The sequence below is a fragment of the Brassica napus genome, chromosome C1, assembly GCF_020379485.1.
Source record: "Brassica napus cultivar Da-Ae chromosome C1, Da-Ae, whole genome shotgun sequence".
Classification (NCBI taxonomy): Eukaryota; Viridiplantae; Streptophyta; class Magnoliopsida; order Brassicales; family Brassicaceae; genus Brassica; species Brassica napus.
Genome location: NC_063444.1, coordinates 46,719,412 through 46,744,625, shown reverse-complemented (window position 1 = coordinate 46,744,625; position 25,214 = coordinate 46,719,412). Strand labels below are relative to the sequence as shown.

At 39.8% G+C, this 25,214-nt stretch overlaps 3 protein-coding genes and 1 pseudogene across 3 annotated transcripts; 2 read left to right on the top strand and 2 right to left on the bottom strand.

Moving 5' to 3' along the window:
- Positions 1 to 563: 563 nt before the first annotated feature.
- LOC106377430 lies at positions 564 to 11,735 on the top strand (annotated as a pseudogene).
- A 339-nt stretch (positions 11,736 to 12,074) lies between these two features.
- On the bottom strand, positions 12,075 to 13,874 carry LOC106426930 (WPP domain-interacting protein 3-like). The gene is made up of 3 exons (XM_013867660.3): positions 13,668 to 13,874; positions 12,750 to 13,470; positions 12,075 to 12,680 (listed from the first exon to the last, which is right to left on the bottom strand). Exons 2-3 carry the CDS (start codon positions 13,456 to 13,458, stop codon positions 12,208 to 12,210), a joined length of 1,182 nt encoding a protein of 393 aa, XP_013723114.1. The 5' UTR covers positions 13,459 to 13,470; positions 13,668 to 13,874; the 3' UTR covers positions 12,075 to 12,207.
- A 129-nt stretch (positions 13,875 to 14,003) lies between these two features.
- On the top strand, positions 14,004 to 17,604 carry LOC106377432 (receptor-like protein kinase BRI1-like 3). The gene is given in 7 exon segments (XM_013817669.3): positions 14,004 to 14,882; positions 14,885 to 15,041; positions 15,043 to 15,191; positions 15,194 to 16,193; positions 16,195 to 16,293; positions 16,295 to 16,917; positions 16,920 to 17,604. Coding segments are annotated over 7 exon segments (3,048 nt in total). The 5' UTR covers positions 14,004 to 14,455; the 3' UTR covers positions 17,513 to 17,604.
- Positions 17,605 to 17,786: 182 nt separating this feature from the next.
- Positions 17,787 to 20,260, bottom strand: LOC106426913 (L-ascorbate oxidase homolog). Its single transcript, XM_013814960.3, has 3 exons — positions 19,895 to 20,260; positions 18,550 to 19,656; positions 17,787 to 18,385 (listed from the first exon to the last, which is right to left on the bottom strand). The coding sequence occupies exons 1-3, from the start codon at positions 20,143 to 20,145 to the stop codon at positions 18,079 to 18,081; spliced, it is 1,665 nt and encodes a 554-aa protein (XP_013670414.2). The 5' UTR covers positions 20,146 to 20,260; the 3' UTR covers positions 17,787 to 18,078.
- Between the last annotated feature and the right edge of the window lie 4,954 nt (positions 20,261 to 25,214).

Here is a 25,214-nt window from a genome sequence, read left to right as displayed (position 1 = left end):
CTACGGTTTTTCCCATTGGATTTTCCATGACTAGGTTTTTAACGAGGCACCACGTAATACAAGATGGATGATCAAGGGGGAGTGTTATAAATTAAGCATTGAAATGATCATCCACTTCTTTACCAAACTCAAGCACTATGATCATCCACTTCTTTACCAACTCAAGCACTATGATCATCTACTCATCAAACACTATGATCACCCACTCATTTACCAAATTAAGCACTATCTTTGTTATTTTATGTATTGTTGTTCACTATAAATACCATCACTCATCTCACTCTTTTGTACACCATAAACAAGAACAAGAGTTTATAATCAAAGAACCATTACATCTTCTTCTTCTTCCTTATAATAAACTCTCTCCCTTATACTAGTGTTATTTGCTTCCTACGGGTATTAAATTCTACTCTTATTTAAATTTCTCGATACTATAAATTATAAGTTATTTCATAACAGATATGCTTTAATTAACCCGAACAATTACTACATCTCAATTGGAATGTAGAGTTTCTTAAAATGGTGGGTGGATGGATGGAGTCTTTGTTAATATGGCTGTGTGTGTTTTATCATATGCAGGTGCCTTCATTTACTTTCTAAAAAAAGAAAAAGAAAATGTCCAGTTACCAAGGGGATGATGATGCTGCTGAGTACATGGAAGACGTAGATGATGAGATGGAAGATGTGGAAGTTGATGATGTGGGTGACGAGTTCCGTTGTGGCAATTTTGATGATGATGATCTCGCTGCTTCAGAGGAATTTGACTACTCGGTATGTTCCACGGGGTTTACAGAATAATAAAATAGCTGATACAACGGCAGAACAAGCTCGGAAAGGGAAAGGTATTCAGGGGATTCCTTGGGTCATGCTTAGTATCTCAAGAGAGAAGTACAGACAAACTAGGTTACAACAGTATAAGAACTATGAAAATGTTCCCAATTCCGGGGAATCATCCGAAATGGTAATGATGCTGCATTTGTTCCCTAAAGTTTAGATTAGCACAGCCTCTACTTAACGCATCTTTGTTTTTCCATGAACTCAGGTTTGCAAGGTCATACAGAAAGAGGAGCATTTCTATGACTTTTGGCGGAATTCAAGATCTATTAAATCTACTATCCTTCATTTCCAGGTAACTTGGGACCAGTTAGTAGTCTTGTTGGTTGTAGTTCGCTTGATTTATCTAACTTCTGATTAAGAATTTTTATTTGGTTTCATAGCTGAGGAACTTGGTGTGGGCAACATCCAAGCACGACGTATATCTTTTGTCTAATTTTCTGCCAACTCATAAATCTTCTCTAACGTCTGGAAGGAAGTTCTCAATGTTCACGGTCATGTTGACCATCCGAGGTTGGTTTTTACCAAAATGTCAAGTTCTACTTAGATGTAACTATATGTTTGTTTGATTCTGAGTTGTTGTTTTTTTCTCGTTTAGAAACATCCAGGGAGTCCTGGATTTGCTGGAAGGATTTACACAGACTCAAGTGAGTACATTTGCAGTAAAAGACGACTTTCTAGTTGCTGGTGGATTTCAAGGAGAACTTATCTGCAAGGTTTAAGACTCTAGATATATTGATTAACGGATTAGTCACGTTTTCTTTACATGCATTCTCATTGACAAGCTTCATCTGTATCTAGTTTTCCACATTGGTTTCAGCATCTTGATAGACCGGGCGTCAGCTTTTGCTCTCGTACGACATATGATGATAATGCTATCACCAATGCTATTGAGATCTACAACAAACCCAGGTTTTTTCCTCGTCTTTTCCTGAAGAGGTCCACATAAAATTGTTAAAGAGTCACTGCTTCTAACTTTAGTTTTTGGTCTTCGGTTCATAGTGGCGCCCTTCATTTTACCGCCTCAAATAATGACTCTGGAGTTAGAGATTTTGACATGGAGAGATACCAGCTTGTTAACCATTTTTCGTTTTCCCTGGCCAGTCAATGTAAAGTCCTTGCTTTCTTTCATGGTTTTGATTTTGATTTAGCATATCACTAGTCTTGTACACTTGCGGCAATTGGGCGGACCGGGCGGGTTTGGGTGTGTCCGAATGGGCTTTATTTTCTTGCTGGACATTTTTGGTCGAAGCCCAAATAAAACCATGTCCAAATGAGACTATAACCAAATAAGACCATGATTTGTTGGGCTGTCCATAGGCCTCCTACGCCCACTTAATATAAACAACATAATTTCAATTTTAGAGATGTAAAGTATCTTAAATTTTCAGTTTTAAAGATGTTATAGACTTCAACTTCATGTTTTAAATTTCATGTTTCAAAATTATAAAAATACACAAGTTCAGAAGTTTAAAAATGCAAAAATTCTTAAAGTTTCAATTTTGAAAGATGCATAGTCTCAAAGACAATCATGTAATCTCATAAACAAACGTTTTGTATCTCTTTGAAAACGAAGCACACATTGACACAAACCCATAAAAGCAATAAAAAGTTTGAAACAAACGACTATAAGTTCACAAGATAGACTTCATAGACTTCAACTTCACTTGGTCACCAGTAGTACAAGATAGACTCATAAACAAACGTTTTGTATCTTCTTCTTCTTCTTCTTCTTCTTCTTCTTCTTCTTCTTCAGTTTCACCTTCATTCTCTTCATCTTCCTTTTCATCTTCAGAATCACCTAGCACATCAAGAACTGATGTTAACAAACAGACTCAATACATGATGACTATATCAGCCTCGATACAAAAGATGGGACTCAATACATAACAGACTCAATAAGACAATACATACCAGACTTAATAGAAACAAGCAAAGATCTCATAACCTAGGCATTTCACATAACAGAAACAAGCAAAGATCTCATAACAAGAACAAGCAAAGACAACTTACTCATTGGTTCAAACCCACGAATCCAGTTTCTTGTACAGATGAGAGCTTGTACATTGGATGGTAGTAGTCGGCTTCTGTACCGGGTAAGGACCCGACTTCCAGCACTAAAAAAAGATTCTGAAGATACAGTTGTAATAGGGATACAAAGCACATCAAACGCCATACGAGACAACTCCTTAAACCGAGATTTATTGTTTTTCCAGTATTTTAAGACATCTAGCTTCGGAAAGGCAGAGTAATCCATGGGCGGTTCAGCCAAGTAGACATCTAAAGCTGATTTCCCTTCTTCTGCATTTTGAGTAATGAATGCATAGAACCCCTGCAATATAAACATTAAAAAAATGATTAATAGCAAACCAATGAGCAAAACAATTGACTATTGATTGACAACTTACATCATATCCGACTGGTAGACTGTTCTCCGTTGTTGTTTATGAAGCGGTTGTAGTAGTGGCCTTAGTATTCTTCTTATACACTCCAAACAGCTTTTCCATCTTCTTACGGATGTGATCCATTTTAGCTTTGCTTGTAGACGGGTTTAAAGTGGTATAGCAGTATTCTAAGCACTTGAACTTCAACCTCGGATCCAAGACCGCAACAATTGCTAATATATCACTGTAGTCATCCCAGTATTTATCGAATTTTACCCTCACGATCTTCACCATCTCACATATTGTATCATCTTCTGAAGTCGCATGATGTCTCAGCCAACTCTCTATTTTCCACACCTTCATGAAGTAGAGGTTCACTGTAGGGTATTTGGAGCCTGAAACCAGTTTTGTCATCTCAGCAAATGGAGACAAAAACTCTTTGATGAGTGCTCCTCTTGACCATTCCAAATCTGAAGGATTACAATTGTAGCTTGGCTCAACTTTAGAGAGATTACGCAATGCATCCTTAAACTCAATAGCTCTAGATAACATCTTGAAGGTCGAGTTCCACCTCGTTGACACATCCAAAATAAGACCAGCCTTGTTCTGATTCTGAATCCCAACAGTTTCCACACAAGCTTCAAACATCTTTTCCCTATTCTCTGAACTTTTTACAAACTTCACACTGTCCCTAATCTTCTCTAAAGCTTCACCAATCACTGATAACCCATCTTGAACAATAAGGTTCAAGATGTGTGCCACACATCTTATATGCATAAATTCACCATTATACACCAGATTTTTGCGAAGCTGTCTCTTTAGAAACACTTGCATGTTATCATTGGCAGTAGCGTTGTCCACCGTTACTGTAAACACCTTCTTTTCTAAGCCCCATTCTTTCAGTATCTCCATTAACTTCATAGCAATACTTGCACCAGTGTGAGGTGGAGGAAACGCACAAAACTCCACTATCTTCGCGTGTAGCTTCCCGTTTGCATCAAGATAGTGAGCTGTCAAACACAAGTAACCCTCTACCGTGATTGCTCTCCAAAGATCAGTAGTGAAGCTGATCCTACCAGGAACTTCACTCAACACCTTCCTAAGATTGGCTTTCTCCTTCTCAAAAATCCTAAGCACATCAGTTACTGCCGTGTTCCTACACCAGAATTCAATGCTTGAATTCACATAAGCAAGAGCATCTCTCACCCTTCTATACTCAACAAACTGGTACGACAGATTATGCTCAACTATTGCAATCGCCATCATTTCACGGAAGACAATCATATCCATCTTCTTATTACTTCCAGGTGTACATCCAGGAGTCATCGAACACCGTTTCAAATGTCGCAACATAGTATTAGTTCCAATCCTACTTAGATCTATGTTGTAGGGTTGATTGCAATGATTGCACTTAATATTATGAGTTCCATCCGACAACCTATCTCCTACAATACTAAAATTCTTCCAACATGTCGAGTGTCTACGTTTGTTACCTCTGGTCTTAGCATGACTGGTTACAGAATCACCTTGTGCATCCTGAATCTCCTGATCATCTTCATTCTCAGCCATCATGTCTTCAACACTCAAATAGTCATCATCGTACAGGTTCAAAGTATTTGCTTCCATCTACACAAAAGAGAACAAAAGAGAAAACATCAGTTATAAGAAGTGAATGACTTAAGGATGCATTACTCAATTGTTAAAGGCAACAAAGCTCATGACAAATAAGATAAAGGTAAATCACCACAACCCAAAACAGATATATACCAAACGAAGGCAACAAATCTATGAAAAAATGAAGGCAGAATTATACAGCAAAGCAGTACACAAGACAAAACAAGAACACTGACAATTATACAGCAAAGCTATCAGACACAAGGAATCATTTTAAAACAGTTCAAACTTAGTACATAGTTTTAATACAGAGTTCCTAGCATGATTGGCGAACAACATATCATCTCGTTCATCAACCCAAAAACCCATAAGACTCAAATCAACAATTCTCAAGCTAATACTGCAACGCTCAAGTTTTATTCCTCAAGTGAAGTAACTCAGGAAACAAACCTTACTAAAGAGAGTCTGAGCTTGAGAGGGTTTGAACTTGAGAGAGCCTGAGCTTGAGAGACCTGCGACCTACAAAAAAATAACAGATCTTTAGAACCAGAGCATCAGACTCAAACCAAATCACTCAAGTGAAGTAACTCAGGAAAAAAACCTTACTAAAGAGAGTCTGAGCTTGAGAGGGTTTGAACTTGAGAGAGCCTGAGCTTGAGAGGGTTTGATCTCAGCAAATGGATCCGAGGTTTCACGAGAAGATCATCTAAACAGCAACAAATAACATTCATGAGCTTTCACCGATATGTTTTATAATCAAAGGAGAAGGAGAAGATTTACCATGAATCACCAACGTCCAAGAGGACCGAGACTCAACATCAACAATCCCTTTTAGCTTTCACCGATCCATTTGAGTATCTAACACAAAACACAAATCCATTGAATAAGTAGCTAATAATGAAAAACCACAACACAAATCAATGAAATCACACATAAACAGTCGAAGAAATGAAAAAATCATGACGAAATCAAACCTTCAAAGATGACAAAATCAGAAGAATCGAAGAAGGAGGAGAAGAATCGAAGAAGGATCAACGAAGAATCGAAGAAGGAGGAGAATAATCGAAGAAGGAGAACCATAATCGAAGAAGGAAGAGAAGAATCGTGTTTCCCCCAACGAAGAACGAAAAAAATGAAAATCGTGTTTCCCCCAAATCGCAAAACCTAGAAATTTAAATATATTGGGCCGTCCATTGTCCAAGTGGTTAAGCCCAACTTTGACCATTGATGTATTTGGGTTCGTCCGTTTGGACAAAAATTAATTGTGGTCCAATATGGGTCTGTCCATCTGGGTCTATATAGATTTGGACATGGGCCACCCATTAATAGCTTGCCCAATTGACATTACTAATGTTATATATATATGCAACATGCATCATTGAGTCCAAATGGTAAATTACTAGCTATTGTTGGGGAAAATCCGGAGGGGTCTAAGGGCATCGTTATCGTCGGCCCTTGGGCCCGACCCTTAACCCATTTTGGGTTTAAAAAAATTAAAAATAGCAAAGGACGAGACGAACAGGCCTTGATTAAGGGCTTCTCGGTGTCGTCCCTCGTGGGTACGTGGCAGCACCGAAGTGGGAGATGATTTCGAAGACGGATCGTCTTTTTCATTTTCTTTCTTCATGCCTCTTTTCTATCCGACTCCAAAAGGCGACGGCGAAGGCGATTTAGCAAAGGAGGAAGCTTTCTACGTGATCTCTTAATCGATCTCCGGTGACGAAGACTTGTTTCCGAAACCGAAAGCGCAATCCACATCCGACTCCGAAATCGACTCTGAAATCTCCGATGACGAAGACCTAAATCGTCGGTTCGCTTCGTTTCCCAAGCATCCCCAATCGTCTGAGAATCGACCTAATCGTATTAAGGTATGTCCTTCACCTCCTTTCTGAGATCGAGATTATTATTTGATTGAATATTTGATTAGGGTTTCATATAGATGCATATTGAAAAAATTGTATTGATTATTTGATTGAATATTTGATTAGGGTTTCGTAGAGATGATTTGATATTCGTATAGATGATTTGATAAAGGATTCGTATAGATGATTTGAGTTTGAAATCTTTGTAAGGGATTTGATAAGGGATTCATATAGATGATTTGATATTCGTATAGATGATTTGATAAGGGTTTCGTATAGATGATTTGATATTCGTATAGATGATTTGATAAGGGATTCGTATAGATGATTTGAGTTTGAAATATTTGAATGTGTATTTTTAGTTTGAAATCTGTGTATTTTTAATGAATCACACCAACCATTTCCAGTGAAAGTACACTTGTTTTCTAAATGTTTTGCTGTGTATTAAAGCCATTGTCGTGGTTACTTCGTATTGATTAGATAGGTTAGGCTGTAAAGGGTAGTTTGTTTGAAACGAAATCCAGCAATATATTAATGATCTTGTTAGGATAGTTGATAGCTTTTTGTTTGTGTAATAACTTTAGATAAGACATATCTTGTTACCGGTTAGTCATTAAGTGGGTAAGTTATTGCTAACTTACTCTTGACTTCCTCCTATCAAACCCCTTCTCATGCCCCCCTTAAATATACGTAGCTAGTTTATCTCTTCTACCATCTCCTCTTAATCTCTTCTCTCTTCTTAGTGGTATGGATTCAAGAAATAATTATACGCATGACTACTTTACAGTCAACAAGGTAGTAGTGTTCAACATGAAAACTTTCCTTATGAAAGTTTTCATTCTAGTGTTCACTTAGGAGAATCCGAGAACCCTCCTTTCAGTTCTCAACAATCTGAAGACACACCCGTAGGCACACCAGTGAGCACACCCGTGGACCGTGTTGTTCGACGCAAATGGACCCCGGCTGATGACGAGGTTCTAATCAGTGCGTGGTTCAACACTTCCAAGGATGCTGTAGTTGGAAATCAGCAGAAGTCGCTCACCTTCTGGCAACATGTTGCTGAGTATTACGCAGCAAGTCCTCACGGAGGAGAGGATGGTGAAAAGAGAGAGCATCTTCATTGTAAGAAGAGGTGGGGAAGGATAAACGATCATGTTAACAAGTTCTGCGACACTTACGCCACAGCAGAGAGGCAAATTAGCAGTGGTGAGAGTGACACTGATGTTCTCAAGAGGGCTCATGACATCTTCTACGCTGATCACAGAACCAAGTTCAGCCTCGAGCATGCGTGGTGTGTGTCGAGGTATGAACAGAAATGGCTCAGCCTCAACACTCCAAAAGCGAGCTCAAAGAGGAAAAATGGTGAAACAACAGCTGAAACGTCAACCACCGAGAATGGTGATCATGAGACCCGGCCTGAAGGTATCAAGGCTGCTAAATCGAAAAGGAACACTGCTCAAGGGAAGTCTGTTGCTGAGTATACCACCCTTTGGGAAATGAAGAAGGAGGATTTGGCCATGAAGGAGAGACTGTCTAAGTTGGCTATACTGGATACTCTCCTCGCCAAGTCAGAGCCATTAACTGAGGCAGAAGAAGTTGTGAAGAATAAGCTCTTAGCTGCGTACTTCTGAAGAATTAGATAGCATGTTCTTCAGTTTTATTAACTAAGTTTTTTTTTTTGTCCTTTTAATTCTATGTTTTATATTTGTCTTTTTTAATCTCTGTTTTTATGTATGTCTTTTTTATATGCTTGTTTTATTTAATCAATATGTATTTTTTAATAACCGTGGGATTATATAAACTAAAGCTTTTAATAATTTAAATAAAATGTCTTGCTTAATAATTAAAATAACAATGTCTTGCTTTGTCTCTTTTTAAATAACTACAAATGTTCTTGCTTAATCTTGATTCTAATAATTACTGGACATTTTCTGCAGGTTAAGAGGAACATGGGACTTGACTACAACTATAGTCAGCCTTCGGAGTCAGAGGATTTATTTTGCAACTTTGTGGACAGTGGCTACAGCGAGACGGATGACTTAATTCGACGTGACCAAGAGGAGATAACCTTACAAAGAGGTTCACCGGTTCAGTACCCTCCGGAACCCGAGGTAGAGTTCGGCTTCCCGCAGAGATGCTACTGTGGCGCTCAGCCACTACTTGCAACATCTTCTCGCGAAATTGGTATGAGATACTGTCTACTCCCACTTCTCATATCTTCTTGTGTATGTTTCTACTGTCACTTCTCATATCTTGTTGCGTATGTGCTCACAGGTAGGAGATACTACACTTTTGCGAATGTAAATGATGGGGAGTGTCACGTATGGAAATGGTGGGATGATGCCTTGATGGAGGAGCTGAGAGCCAGAGATAGACACGTTCTTCTACTGTCTGAAAAGGTCGACAGTCTTGCCCTTTTGTCTGACTACGAGACTGAGCAGAAGCTAGCCATTCTAGAGAAGATGGTGTATGATTTAGCTAAGGAGAAATCTAAGCTTAGCTATGGGTTTGAGTTCTTTCTCGGGGTAATGGTTCTTGTGTTAGTTTTAGGAGTGGTGCTTCTCTTACGGAACTGATTCTTCTAGCGTGAGGGTTCGTTGATTTAGATGGTGAAGCTTTAGTATGACTGGTTTAGAGATGCTTCTTTGTTTGTAATTAGTATTTGCTTTCACTTACCTTTAGTGAGACATCTGAATGCTTAAGTGTGTACGTTGTTGTGGAACATTTCGTTTTATTATAAGTCATGTTTTATTATATAAGTCATAAGTCATGTTTTATTATATAAGTCATCTCATGTAAGTGATATTTTATTATATAAGTCATCTCATGTAAGTCATGTTTTGTTAAGTCCGTGACACAAAAGAACTCGTGACTTGAGTCCGTGACTTGTCTGTTTTCTGTCTTACTTGAGCAAACTGTAATGCTCGTGAGCAAACTGTCATGCTTTCACTTACCACAATGTAGCATATATAGATCATACTTCTCACATACAATGCATTACTTCTCCTCCTCATAACACATTCTCTGTTTTAATTCTCTTTTATAAATTTTCAATCTCTTTTATAAATTTTCAATGGCTTCTTCTTCACATTATCATTACCACAAAGATGATGATGATGAATTTGATTCTATATTTGAAGATATATTTGAAAATCTTAATTTTATTCCTGAACCAAAAAAGATAAAACCACGTATACATATCGAGAGAAACCGGGAAGAAGGCAACACGAAGCTTTGGAACGATTATTTTTGTGAAACTCCAACATACCCGCACAACTTATTCCGAAGACGGTTTCGAATGAACAAGAGCTTGTTCTTGCGTATTATGCATCGTATGTCTACTGAAATAGAATACTTTCAACCAAGAGAAGATGCAACCGGACGGGCTAATCTATCTCCGCTCCAAAAATGTACCGCAACAATTAGACAATTGGCGTAAGGTGGTGGGTCTGATACAGTTGATGAATATGTCCGACTTGGTGAAACAACAGCTCGAAAATGTTTGCACAATTTTACCGCGGGAATAATCCAATTGTTTGGCGATGAATATCTATGACGTCCCACACCGGAGGATCTGGAAAGACTATTATATATTGGAGAACAACGTGGGTTTCCGGGGATGGTTGGAAGCATCGACTGTATGCATTGGGAGTGGAAGAATTGTCCAACCGCTTGGAAAGGAATGTATTCGCGTGGAACCGATAAACCAACAATTGTATTGGAGGCCGTAGCTTCATATGACCTCTGGATATGACACGCGTTTTTTGGAGCTCCAGGTACTATGAACGAGCTTAATATTCTTGATCGATCACCCGTTTTTGACGACATTATTAACGGAATAGCACCAGAAGTAAATTTCAATGTTAATGGTAATCAATATCATTTGAAATATTATCTCACGGACGGTATTTATCCGAAATGGGTGACTTTTATTCAATCTATTCGACTACCACAAGGTCAGAAGAATTCATTATTTGCTCAAACCCAAGAAGCTGTGAGAAAAGATGTCGAGCGTGCCTTTGGAGTCATGCAAGCTAGATTTGCCGTAGTCCGAAACCCATCTCATTTATGGGATAAAGACAAGATTGCAAATATTATGAGAGCATGTATCATACTCCATAATATGATTGTCGAAGATGAAAAATCATCATCCACTCAGTATGACGTTGATAAATTTCAAGAAAGAGAAGAGGTGGATACATTGTCCATCAATATGCCTTCAAATCTCGGTAATATAATTGCTCGTCGAACGAGCGTTCGGAATACACAAGCCCATCACAATTTAAAAAATGATTTGATCGATAATATATGGACTAAATTTGGACATCTTCCAAATAACTTCTGGTTTATAAGTTTTTGTTACTCGAATAAAATGTTTGTTTGCTTTTATATATTATGATGTTTGTAATTTTTTTTTTTTTTGTAATTTTCTCATGTTTTCAATTTTAGTATTAAATTTTTCTTTTATATGTTTTATTAAAAACTATGCTTGTATATATGTTATTACTTATTAATGAAAATAATCAATTTAATTAAGTAAGGGACAAGGTTAGTCCCACCAATAATCAACTACTTATACAAAAGCCCTTAGCTTAGTTCTTAAACACAAAAATAATAATAATAAATGTCAAGGGCCCTTAGTCAAATCCCTCCCATAATGATGGCCTAATAGTATATCCCAACACAGGAAAGGTACTGTTAAATTCGTGTCTCAAATGGTCTTTCACCACCACTCATGTGCTTTTATAAAAGCGCATATCTTCCTCTATACAGACGCTGGAAACGCTATCAGGACACGTGGACTACTCCTTCACCTCTGCGTGGCATCCTGACGGAACCACTTCCTCAACTGGAAACCAGGACATCCGCAACCTGTCTCAATCCTTGGCTGTCTTGAAGGGTAACCTTGGAGCAATCAGGTCGATCCGCTACACTTGAGATGGGAAGTACATGGCCATGGCTGAACCTGCTGACTTTGTCCATGTCTACGACGTCTCGAAGGGGTATGAGTAACTATTCTTACCTTGATTCGTTTCTTTAAGCAAGAAGAGAAGTATACACAGCCCGTGAACTCAACAGAAGCAAAAGCATATATAATGGATCTCGTAAAGGTGTAAATGATGTGTTGTGCAAATGCTAGTTGTTAGTGCTTTTTGTCTTCTAAAGGTTCAAGCTGTGTACATAAAGAGCTGCTTCAGTGGTGGCACAGACTGGATTAGGACATACATGGTGGTGTGCCTCAACTGGACCCAGGTTTGAAGCCGGTTTGGGATCATTATTGCTCTGTTTGGTGGCTTGTGAGTCTTGTTAAAGATCCTTTAGGACATGGAGATGCTTTTAACTAAACTAGAAATTCGATTACGAGCTTATATCACACATCTATAAATTATTATTCATCGTTGTATATTATGCCCAAGCAAACTCAACTAGTTATTACAACAATAAATGAAAATCTGAAGAAAAAAAAACAAAAATGTATGGTAACACAACATGAACACCAACATGAACTGTTATCAGGTTGGTATAACTAATCGTGAAGCAGGAGAGGATTGGAGGAGCAGTAACCGAAGTATGGAGACTAGCAAGATCAACTGTATCAAGAAATAGAAACTGGACTTGCATGTTTTACCTAACATGGCTCCACGGTTCGGTTCAGGATCTTCAGTTACAGAATGTACCTTCTTTGGTTGTTCTTTGATTACTTGTAGTGATGCACTCAGAGAACTTGTGAGCAACAAATGCTGGATTTCAGCTTCGATCTTTCTCTGGAAAACGCCTTCAAGTTCACATTCAATCTTCGCGTTTTCGAGTTCTTGAATCCTGGCTTCCTTTGTGTCGAGATCAGCTCTCGCTTCCTCGAGTTTGTGTTGGAGATTTTTCACCTTTTGCTTCAAGATAAGTACCTGTGATCCTGGATCGACTTCATCATTGTTCGAATGTAGTGGTGGTATAGATTCCTTACTCAGCTCCTGGAAACTTGTAACCTCTGCACATGTTTCACTTTAGTTTAGAAACATCATGTGTCTTTAGTGAGAAGTATGGTTTGTGTGCAAACCTTTCCAAAGAGCTTCTTGCAGAGCTGCAAGACTTCTGATAGAATCCGCAACGTGATCCTTGTCTGCCCAACAATGGTTGTTCTTCTTCTTATGACTCTCATCTCCATCTTCACCTTCTCCTCCGTTCTCGCTTCTGCTATATGTTTCGACTTGCTCCCTAGCTTCTTGACCTTCTGTTGTTATATGATTCATCATCAGTCTCTCATCTTTCTCTCCAACAGAAACTGCGCCACTCGAAAACACAAAATCACTTCCATTCTTGATGGTATCACTCCCTTGGCGACCTGAAACAATCTTCCCTCGTCCTCCTACTACATTCTTCGCAGCTGTTGAACTACCACTAAGCTCTTCGCTCTTGTCAAAACCTTGGCCTACAGTAAACAAACCTGGAATGGGACTAAACCCGTTGACTACACTTGGAAGATGATGAGTCATCATGTTTACAGATCCAACAGAGCCTTCGCTACTCTGTCTTGCTTCAACCGAAGACAAGTCTACATGTTTAGAAGGAGGGTTCACCAAGCCAGTCAAATTACGCTTCAGCAACTTACTACCATCATCAACAGGTGCAGCGGACTCGTCTTTCACAGGAGTATCTCTCTTGATCCTTCTCCATTTCTTCAACCCGAAACCTTTTCTCTTCGGGGATTCAACCCTTAAGCTATCAACGCTGTTGGATCGTTGAGGTGATACACTCACTTTCTCCATCTTTCAGATGATCTGTGATTCATATACAAAGTCATAAAACCGAGTTATAGAATAGATTTATAGTCCCCTTCATGACATCAGAGGCATATCTGAACTCTTCCAGATTGATTAACCCACTAAATTGATTGATATCCAACACGAACTACAATGAACAAAACTCAACAGATAGAAACGTAGTCGAATCCAATTGCTTAAATCGAAGAGCTTACCACTAGAACACTCAATTCGACGAAGGCTTCCCTTAGATATGGAGAAGAAGCTTGAGCATCATCAAATGGTCGACGAAGAAAGACGCCGACATTATTGAGGTTGAGTAGATTATTACCGTAAGCGATTCTTTTCTCTGCCTACTTTTCGGAATAATTAAAGCAAGGCGAAATGATTTATCAGTGGACGATGAAAAACATTATTACAAAAGAGAATAATAATATTTCGTGTAAGATGGTGCGAGACATGCGTGGGGTCCACATGACGTGAACCCACTGAGCACAGCTGGCCGTCCGATCTGGAATTCCAACATGTCGGATTTGTATAGTAAACGGGTATATGTGAGCCCAGTGTATTGGGCTTTTAATATCTAAAAGCCCATTATAACGTCTTCAAGTCCGATGAGTAAATCACTAAATCTGCGTTCGCTGAAGATTAGGAACAACGAGTACGGTTTCTCATGAGAAGTTACAAAAAAAACCCGTCTAGTGTAGGAAACATCCTCTTTGCACGTAAGGATTAAGTCTAGTCTCCCTAGTTTTGTCTTCTTCTTTAGCTTTTCTCCCCATTTTTCTCACTTTGCGAAATTCTTCTCTTTCGGTTTGCAAATTTCCATCAAAGAGGAGAAAAAATGGACAAGCTTTATTTCTTCTTTAATTCTCTCCGTGATGCGCGAGGAAGAAACCTGATAATTAATTTCTCATCAGCTTCTCAAAAAAAAAAAACCACTCTTCTTTATTTTCCCCACTGAAGAAGAAGTGTTGTGGAACACTTCAATAATAATAATAATATGAAGCAACAGCGGCTGTTCTTTATCCTCTGTTTGCTCGTCTTGTTTCTAATAGTGGACGCTCGTGACAAACGTCCACTCAGCGACTACCAGCGCGAAACTGCTCTGTTAACGGCGTTTAAGCAAACCTCCGTCAAGTCGGATCCTACCAACTTTCTTGGTAACTGGAAATACGGGTCGGGTCATGCCCCATGTTCTTGGCGAGGCGTCTCCTGCTCTAGCGATGGTACGGTCATCGGTCTGGACCTACGAAACGGCGGACTTAACGGAACACTGAATCTCAAAAATCTCACGGCGTTGAGTTTGTATCTGCAAGGAAACTTCTTCTTTTCGTCGGCGGGAGATTCTTCTTCCGGCTGTTCTCTCGAGGTTCTGGACTTATCGTCAAACTCCTTATCGGACGCTTCAGTGGTGGATGACGTCTTCTCTAGCTGGTGTCTGTCGATTTCTCGAGTAATAACCTCAGTGGGGAACTGAATTCTTCTCCGTCAAACTGTAACTTCCTCGAGAAGCTAAGCCTCTCTCGGAACGGTCTCGGCGGGAAAATCCCCGGGGGAGGATACTGGAGAGATTTCAAGAACCTGAGACATTTCACTCGCGAACAACTTTTTCTCCGGCGAGATTCCACCGGAGCTTTCTCTGCTCTGCCCAACGCTAGAGATCCTCGATCTATCCGGCAACAGACTCACCGGCCAGCTCCCGCGATCATTCACCTCCTGCGGCTCATTACAAAGCCTGGAATCACGCATCTTTACTTGCCCTACAATAACATCTCAGGCTCTGTTCCGGTTTCGCTCACCAACTGTACGAACCTGCGAGTTCTTGATCTGAGCTCTAACGAGTTCACCGGAGAAGTGCCATCCGGCTTCCCGGTTCTTGAGAAGCTGCTAATCGCCAGCAATTACCTCTCGGGGAGTGTTCCTGTAGAGCTAGGTGAATGCAAGAGCTTGAAGACTATAGACCTCAGCTTCAACGCTCTCTCCGGTCCGATTCCAAGGGAGATATGGAGGTTGCCGAACCTCACCGACTTAGTTATGTGGGGGAACGATCTAACCGGTGGAATCCCTGGGAGCATTTGTGTTGATGGAGGGAAATTGGAGACTCTGATCCTGAACAACAATCTCTTAACCGGTTCTATCCCGGAATCAATCTCTAGATGCACCAATATGCTTTTCATCTCCCTTTCTAGTAACCGGTTTACCGGGAAAATCCCGGTAGGCTTCGGGAACCTTGAGAGGTTGGCGATTTTGCAACTGGGAAACAATTCTTTGACCGGGAATGTCCCGCCTGAGCTTGGAAACTGCAAGAGCCTTGTCTGGCTTGATCTGAACAGAAACCATCTAACCGGAAACCTCCCAGCTGAGCTTGCAAGCCAGGCCGGTCTGGTAATGCCTGTAAGAGTCTCTGTTAAACAGTTAGCGTATATTAGGAACGAAGATGGGAGGGGTTGCAGAGGTGCAGGCGGTTTGTTTGCGTTGGAAGTTGTTCTTGTAAAGCGGTTAAGGGATTCGCCGATGGTTCAATCTTGTCCCAAGGATAGGATATACCCAGTGAGATACATTTTCTCGAGTAACGGGAGCATGGTCTACTTCGACCTCTCATATAATTCCGTTTCTGGTTCTATCCCTCTGAGTTATGGTGACATGGAGTACCTTCAGATCTTGAATTTGGGACATAACCTGTTGTCCGGGACCATACCAGATAGCTTCTGGGGATTGAAAGAAATTGGAGTTCTTGATTCCGGGATCACTTGGAGGCCTCTCTTTCCTCACCGACTTGGACGTTTCTAACAACAATCTGACCGGACCAATACCATCTGGAGGCCAACTTACGACCTTCTCAGTCAAACAACTCAGGCCTTTGTGGGATTCCTCTCTCACTTTGCAGCTCTGTTTCCCGTCCCACAGGCTCCCATGCTCACCCTAAGGAGCAGGGCATTGAGACTGGGATGATCGCTGGGTTTGTGTTTTCTTTCATGTGTGTTTTGATTCTTACTGTAGCGCGTTACCGAGTAAGGAAGGTTAAGAAGAAGGAAAAGAAGAGAGACAAGTACATTGAGTGCCTTCCCACCTCTGGTAGCAGCAACAACTGGAAACTCTCTACCGCTTCTGAACCGTTAAGCATTAACGTTGCCACGTTTGAGAAGCCTCTCACTTATGTAGACCTTTTAGTAGCCACGAATGGGTTTGGAGATGTTTACAAGGCTCAACTCGCGGACGGGTCTGTTGTAGCAGTCAAGAAGCTGAATCAATTCACAGGACAAGGCGACAGAGAGCTCATGGCTGAGATGGAGACCATTGGAAAAATCAAATATAGAAACCTTGTTCCTCTTTTGGACTATTGCAAGATCGGTGAAGAGAGACTTCTTGTCTACGAGTACATGAGACACGGAAGCTTAGAGACCGTTCTACACAGAGGTGAAATCTTTCTCGACTGGACTGCGAGGAAGAAGATTGCAACGGGGGTGCTTTCCTGCACCATAGTTGCATTCCTCACATTATCCACAGGAACATGAAGTCAAGCAATGTTCTTCTACACCAAGATCTCATAGCACGTGTCTCAGATTTCGGTATGGTAGGGCTGGTGAGCGCTCTGGATACCCGTCTCGGTTATGTTCCACCAGAGTATCATTACCAGAGTTTCCAGTGCACCACCGAAGGAGATGTGTATAGCTACGGCGTTATACTTCTTGAGCTTCTCTCAGGCAAGAGACCGATCGATCCAGAGGAGTTTGGTGAAGACAACAATCTCGTGGGATGGGCTAAGCAGCTCTACAGGGAGAACAGACGAGCTGAGATTTTTGATCCGAACCTAATAACAGAGAAATCCGACGATGTTGAGTTGTTTCATTACTTGAGAATTGCGTCTTTGTGTCTGGACGAACGACCGTTCGAAAGGCCAACTATGATTCAAGTAATGACAATGTTGAAAGAGCTTGTCCAGGTTGATACAGAGAACAATAGCCTCGATGAGTTTTCTCTCAAGGAAACGCCTATGGTCGAAGAAGAATCACGAGGTACAGAAAGAGAGATTGTAGAACTCCACTCCACTCTGTAGATTTGGGAGAGGAAAAAACAACACACCTTTGATTAAAAACTTGACTCTTATCATATTTTTACATAGGCCAAAAAAATAACATTTTTACATTTTAAGCAATGTTTTTTTTAACTCTATTCTACCTAGTAGTATAGCTTGAAACATTTGTTTCGTGTCTGAAGGATATTTGAATGTGTGATCAATCTCAGAGATCTTATCGGCCGGCAAACCAGGAGACGGACGACCACGATTCTAAATAAGATCTTTGCTTATTTCATGGAAGATTATCGAGACATTACATACTCTTACGAAAGAAAAAGGTGAAGAACCAAAAAAGAGAGAAGATTAATGAGTTTTTTTAAATGAGCAAAAATTACTTAAGGGATAGACGTAAATTCAATCTCATGCATATAAGAATAAACCATATACTTTAAAAAAAAAATCAATTTTGTAAAATTAAAATAATCAAAAAGACCCCAAAAAAACAAGAAAAATTAATCCGTTGGGTAGAGACGTGCAAATGTCTCACATCGTTCAAACCAGCAGAAGAATCTAAACTCTTTGTTATTGTTTTGTTAAAAGTAAACTTAGGCTCCAGCGTAAGGGTTAGCAGGTTTAGGTGTGTTTTTGACGAGACCACATTGGAGGCTTGTCTCAGGCATGTTGTATTCATCTCTAAGTGACTTCTCGGGCGACAAGACGCTCACGTAAAGCTGCTGTCCTAAGTAACGTCTCTCTGTGTTCTCAGATCGAATGTTCCACATTCCACAGTTATCAAATGTTAGCAAGATTGCTGCCCAACACTTTGGGTAGACTTGGACTGTGTGTCTGCTCACTGCATCCAAGAGGTTGTAGTTCTTTCTCTTCTCTGGGGTCCAAGTCCCTGGCTCCACACTTTGAAACAGAGAAAAAATAAAAAAGAATTAGGTTAAGTTAAAGAGTTACTTGCAACGCAAGAATGTGGTTTAAAAAGTAAATTGAAAATTAGGTTAAAATGAAGAGTTACTTGCTATGCAAGAATGTGGTTAAAATAGAGCTTTTTTGTTTGTTTTACTTACGCGACGGCAAAGAAAGAGTAACCATTTAAGTGCCAAGACTGAACACTCTTCTCGTGGTTCTCAAACACCACCTCGATGAAGTTGCGGTGAGTGATGTTAAGAACGTGTGGCTCGATCTTGATGCTCTTGGTCTGTTCCGCGGTCGGGTTATCGACGCTATTGTACTTAAAGACCTTGTCGGCAATACCAAAGTACTCGGCGAGCTTCAACGGAGTTTCGAGGTCAGTGTGAGAGATTCCGTTCAGCGCGTACCTAAGCTTACCATCGACCTTCCCCTGAGTGTTCACTAGCTTGATTGTGCGTGTGATGTTGATTTTCCCATAGTGGTAAGATCCCTGAGGGTTTGGCCTAGCTGCACTAGACGTCAAGTTCCACCTAAAGGATCGGAACTGGTTCAACGACCAAGCCCATCCGACAGGACCAGCCGGAAGCTGCGAAGAGGCTGGTCCTTTACCTCCCTCATAGCGGAGAAGTCCAGTTGTTGTAATAACCGACTTCAAGAACCTAGAGGATGCAACCATGTAGTAATCTTTAGGTTCTTGATTCGCGGTAACGATGGTACCAAAGCACTGACCAACGTGGACGTCAAGAGAGTCAAAATCGTTTTGAAGAACGTGCGATCCTTCCATCTCGACGAGCTTCATTTTGTGATTCTGAATCCTAAAGTTGAGAGATGTCTTGAGACCCACGTTACAGATCCTAACCCTGTGGCTCTTTCCAGGCTTCAAGGTGAAGAGAGGTGCGTCAGATCCATCGCCTTTCCCTGCCTTTCCGTTGATGAGAACACCGTTTGGACGACCAAGAGTACGACCACCGTCAAGGAACTTCTTCAACTGAGTATGGCTCTTAGTGTACCAGTCACCGATGAGGACGGTGTAATCATCTTCCGGAACATCGTAAGGGATCGGGATGAGGAGACGGCTGTTGACACGGAGTCCCCCGAATCCACCAGCGGCACGGTGCATCGCTGTGGTCGGGTAGTAGAAGTAGCTACCGATCTGATCCTTAGGCTGGAAATGGTAAGTGTAGTTGGTGCCTACTGGGATTGGACACATAGTACCTGGAGTCCCATCTTGCCAACAGTTCTTTCTGTGCTGGATCCCATTCCTAAAACACATAGTAGATTTTTAGTAGATCCCTCCCAACAGGAATCGAATCCAATCGATCTTTTAGATTTTTATAAAGTAATCCAATAGTTTTAACCACTAGGTCAACTTCACGTTGGTTGGTAAAGAGTTATCAACATAAAAAAAAACATGTATGCATAAAATCAAGAAACCCTATTATTAGCTGGTATTGTACACATGTAAAGTGATATTCTTTTGGTGATATTAATGGTTATTACCAAGTGAGGAGGAAAGGTTCGTCGAGGTTGTTGAAGACATTGATGATGATATTGTTGTTGGAGGTAGAGTTGAGGTTGGGACCAGGGAACTGGCCGTTGATTAGAATGACTTGTTGTGGAACGCCGAGAGGAGATGCGGTTCCATAGGTCACGTTCCATACATGGTGGAAGTAAGGGTCTTCGGCTTGGACCACCAGCGTTGCGGCTGCAGCAAGGTAGAGGCATGCGGCCAAGACTTTAGCTCCTCGCATAACAGTAAGTGGTTTTTGGTTCCGACAACAGTTTTGGATTTTTATGTTTTCGTGGGGTATTAATTGTTTACTGGAATTTGATTTCAGGTTGTGGAAGTGATTAAAGGCATTTTTTTTTTATAGGGGGTTTGTGAAGACGAATGTTTTTCTTTTCCTGCTTTTCCTCACTTCTTTGGTTTCTCCTCTCATTTCGCTATTCCTCTCGTCCATATTTGGGAAATTGAAGTACAACCTCTCCCTATTTTTGGTGTTTTTAATTTCTTTATTTTTTTATGGCTTTTTCATATCTTTTGCCAATTGCTAGAAAATATAATAGTCATATGATAAAGTTGTAGACCTATACAAGTTATTCTGATGAACGGTAAATTCCCTGCTCCCAATATCTATTCAACCTCCAACAAGAATATCATAGGTTTTCCAAATTTGAATCAACTAGAGATTATATATATAGTTAAATGTGTCTAAATAAAAATGGCTACATGATATCTGTCATCATATGTTTTTGTGTATGAAATAAATTTCTATTGAAAATTTAAAATACAAGTTAAATATTAAAACTATAATTTTCAAGGTCATACAGTTTAAACAGGTAGTTTGAGAGAAATAGAAACATATATCAGTACACTACAAGAAAACATATTTTTTACTAGGGCAGTATTCGTTGTAAATTCATCACGACGAATTAACGTCGAAAGACGTTTCGTTGTTAAACGTCCGTCGTAACAGAGGTTTCGTCGTAAATGACTCATTACGTTTACGACGAATATATTCCTCGTAAAGCGCAGAGAAAGGATTCGTCGTAAACGACACGTAAGCTTTCGTCGTAAAGCCCACGTAATTATTTCGATGTAAAGCACACGTAAATACTTTCGTTGTAAATCACTCGTAAACATTTCGATGTAAAACCCTCGTAAATATTTCGATGTTAATCACTCGTAAACATTCGATGTAAACTCCATGTAATGTTTACGAGGAGTTTACATCGTTTCTTATTATATTATTATTAATTAGTATATAATAAATTTTAATTTATATTTAATATTCAGAATTTAAAATAATTTAAATTTTAAAACGAAATATGAAATTGAAAAACATATTTTAAAAAGTCATACAATAATATTTAAATTCACAATACAAACTGAAAAATAAAAAAAAACTACATATTCTCGAAGTAGTTGGTGGGGTTGCTCGGCTGTTGACGGGTTGGATCGGACTCTTGGGGATCTCGTGGTGGCATTCCAAGAGCAGCTCGTCTCTCACTCAACATTCTCTGCATAACCGGGTTTCCCACGGCCATCACGTCTAGCAAATCCTCAAGAGAGTCTAAACGAACCTGCTGGCTATCCATTCGAGCCTTCATCTGAGCAGTCTCTTCATCCCGTCTCGAAGTGTACGACGAAGTTGCCCTTGCAACTTCGTTAACAGAGCATATACCGACTATCCGTCCCTTCTTTTTAGGAGCCACCTATAAAATCAAAACATATATTAATATAGTTAATTATGTTAAAATATTTAAAATAATGTAAACAAAAATTTTAAGTTGTACCTCTTCGAAGATTCTGTAGACCTCTTCGGTGGACAATGTGACTGGTAATCCATCGGGAGACTCGTGGGTTAGTTGCGTCTCCCGTTCTTCAATCCGACCAGCCACTGTTTGGAAGAGTTTCTCAGATGCAGGATCCACAAAAACTCCGTCGGATGTGGCGTGAGTCATCTTGAATAGGTCAGACAGAGAAGGTAAGACTCCCGTCTTCTCGAACTACAAAAAAAAAATTAAATTAAATATTATAAATTATATTAATTGAATATTTTAAAATATATATTTAAAACAAAACTTACAGCTTCTAGACAGACTCCTGCATGAGGTTTTTGTCCGGTTCTGTGAAGCATGGGCAAATGACCATCTTTATCCTTCGTCCTTCGAGAAGCCGAGCACGAATTGGCCTTTTTGATCGAAGAGGGATGCTCCCAACAGGCGATGAGGCCATCCCACACATCCGTCGTGAGCTCAGTGGGCTTTCTTTGCAGAGGCGTATCTTTGCCTTTGCAACGAATTCCGCCTTCACTCTCTCGGTGATTCCCAAAGACCAATGCCATTTTTGCTGAAACATAAAAATTTTGAAAAAATTACAATTAATAATAAATATTAAATATATATATATATATATATATATATATTTAAAAGTGAAAATTTAATTAAATTTAAAAATCTTACCGCAAAACATTTAAACCACGTGATCTTAACGTGATTTGGTGTCTTGCTCCAGTTCGGGTATGCCCCGTCGTAGTAACCCTTAATCGTCGCCGAAACGCTCCGGCTAACACGGTTGTTAGCCCCAAACCTGAAAAAAAAAACAATTTAACCTTAAAAAATAAAAATTAATTAACTTTTAATGTAATAAAAATTAATAACTTACCAATAAGTTCCTCGGGGTCTATCGGGGTCTAGAACATCCAAACCCTCCCGTCCAGGCTGGACAAGCAAATCCTCCACCGTATATCTCGCGAAGGGAGCATATGAAGGCACACGCAAATCCGGATGAACTGCACCTTCTTGAACAGGCTGAGGTGCAGCCGCTGGAGGAGGTGGAGGCATCTGCGGTGGAAGTGGAGGACTCGAAAAAACTCTCTGAGAAGTCTGAGAGTCTGGAACTGCATCGGAAGACGATGGACCGGAAGAAGATGTACCGAAACCATCGCCAAACAACTGGACATAAGTAGGTGCTGCAGGTTTCCTTCTGGGAGTCATCTAAAAAAAATTTAAAAAAATTTAATCAATTATGACGACATAATTAAAAAATTATTCCGTTACCTAACTAATCACCTAAACTATAGTATTCCGTCATCTAACTAATCGCCTAAACTAATTATCTAACTAATCACCTCAACTAATTACCTAACTAATTAATAACCTAAACTAACTTTAAAAAAAAAAAAAAAGGAAAGAGAGTGTACCTTAGAGGGAGAGGAGAGGAGTTTGGGAGGAATGAACGAGGAAGCCTCGTCTCGGCGTCTCAATATATAGAAAAGGATTCGTCGTAAACGCGACGTAATATTACGACGAAGTTACCAGGCCCACATTTTTCGATTTACGACGAAATTACGTCGAAACTTCGGTTTACGACGAATTTACCAGGCCCGCGTTTACGACGACGTTACCAGGCCCGCGTTTTTCCATTTACGACGAAATTACGTGGAATAGATAACCATTTACGACGATTTTACAACGCTTAACCCTAAACACCGAGAATGAAATCCCTAAACCCCAAAGTCACATATCATCTAACATCATATCTCTTCTCTACTACTTTGTGCTCTTTCTCCAACTTAAACTCTAAAACCCTAAAACTCCAAATAATTTTTTAAAAACTAAAGAAATACATATTATATAAAAAAACATTTGTTACACATACATTAGGATGGTAAAAAAACAATATTTCTTTAAACATACGTTACAATAGAGAAATACAACATTTGCTACATATATTACATCACTCTAAATCGTTTTCGTTCTCATCAATATTACATCACTCTAAATCGTTTTCGTTCTCATCACTATCATTACTATCATCATCGTCGCTTCTCTCGAACTCGTCTTCACGTGCTTCATCTGTCGCATCTTTGGGAATATCTTCATATTAAAAGTTTTGCGGGTCGATCAAAAGGATTTCATCAGTTGGTTGTTCTGGTACCTCAAATTCATTGATAGCGTCTTCTTCTTGCAAGGGCGGTTCTTCTCCAGCGACAATGCGTCCACGAGGTGTAATTTTGATAGCAGCTAACCAGTTTATCCCGGAAGTTCGAAGCCGAGGATAAGGAAGGAAGCTAACTTGCTCGGCTTGTGAAGCTAAAATGAAAGGCTCAAATTTGTTGTATCTTCCCCCAAAATTGACATCCACAACACCAAATTTGTTATACCGAATCCCTCGGTTCACAACAGGATCGAACCATTCACATTTGAAGGGGACGCATTTTAGCTTCAATAACCCCTGAAATTCCACTTCAATAATCTCCTGCAAGATCCCGTAAAAGTCTGTTTCACCTTTCACACATAATTCGTAGTTACTCGTTGCCCGATGTCTCCCATACTCGTATGTGTGAAAGGTAAATCCTCGTGTCAAATACATAGGTGATGTGGTGACCTTTGCAACTGGACCTTGAACCAATTCGTGAAACCATACGGGATAATAAGGATCGTCATAATCAACCAGCAAAAAGCAGTTATTCTTAATTAATATTGAAGTATCAAAACACTTACTTAATTAATCAATGTATAAGATATATTACGTACCTGTGATTTTAACCACTTGACAAAGTGCTTATCTTTACGTGTGTCCACATCAGTTACAGATATTCCTGGTATTGCTTCTTCAACTTGAGATACAAACATGCTGCAAATTAAACAAATAATCAAGTCATACATAATTAACTTCAATTCATATAATTAACATTCACAAAAATATTTACCTTTCAAAGTAACGGGTCACTGCATCCTCGCAGTTGAGCAGAATATAAGTGTGGGCACTATGTTTATTCTCTTCACATGACCACCATACTTCTTTCGTTTTACCACCAAACCGTGCAATTTCGCAGAAAATGTCAGGAACACCATCAATTGGATATGATGTCGGTACTCCACCATCATCATATCTTTTAGGAACTCTTTTTCTCGTACGAACAGTTGGAGCAAAGTAGTATGATGTGAAATTAGATGTTTCGGCTGTCAAACTCCCTGTAACTATTGAACCTTCCACCTTTGCAAGATTTCTTGCTTTCTCCTTCAAATGTTTCATCTGTCGCTCATACGGATACATCTATCCATTGTGAACAGGTCCACGAAGCAATGCTTCATACGGTAGGTGGACAACTAGATGCTCCAGGACGTCAAAAAATGAAGGAGGAAATATCTTCTCCAGGTTGCACAATATGATCGGAATGTTATGATGAAGTTGTTCGATGACTTTTTCCTTGAACGTACGTGTGCTAAGATCTCTGAAAAAAGCGCTGATGGCTGTATATTGCAAAAGTAATCAAATTAATAACATTTCATAACATATGTATATATATTA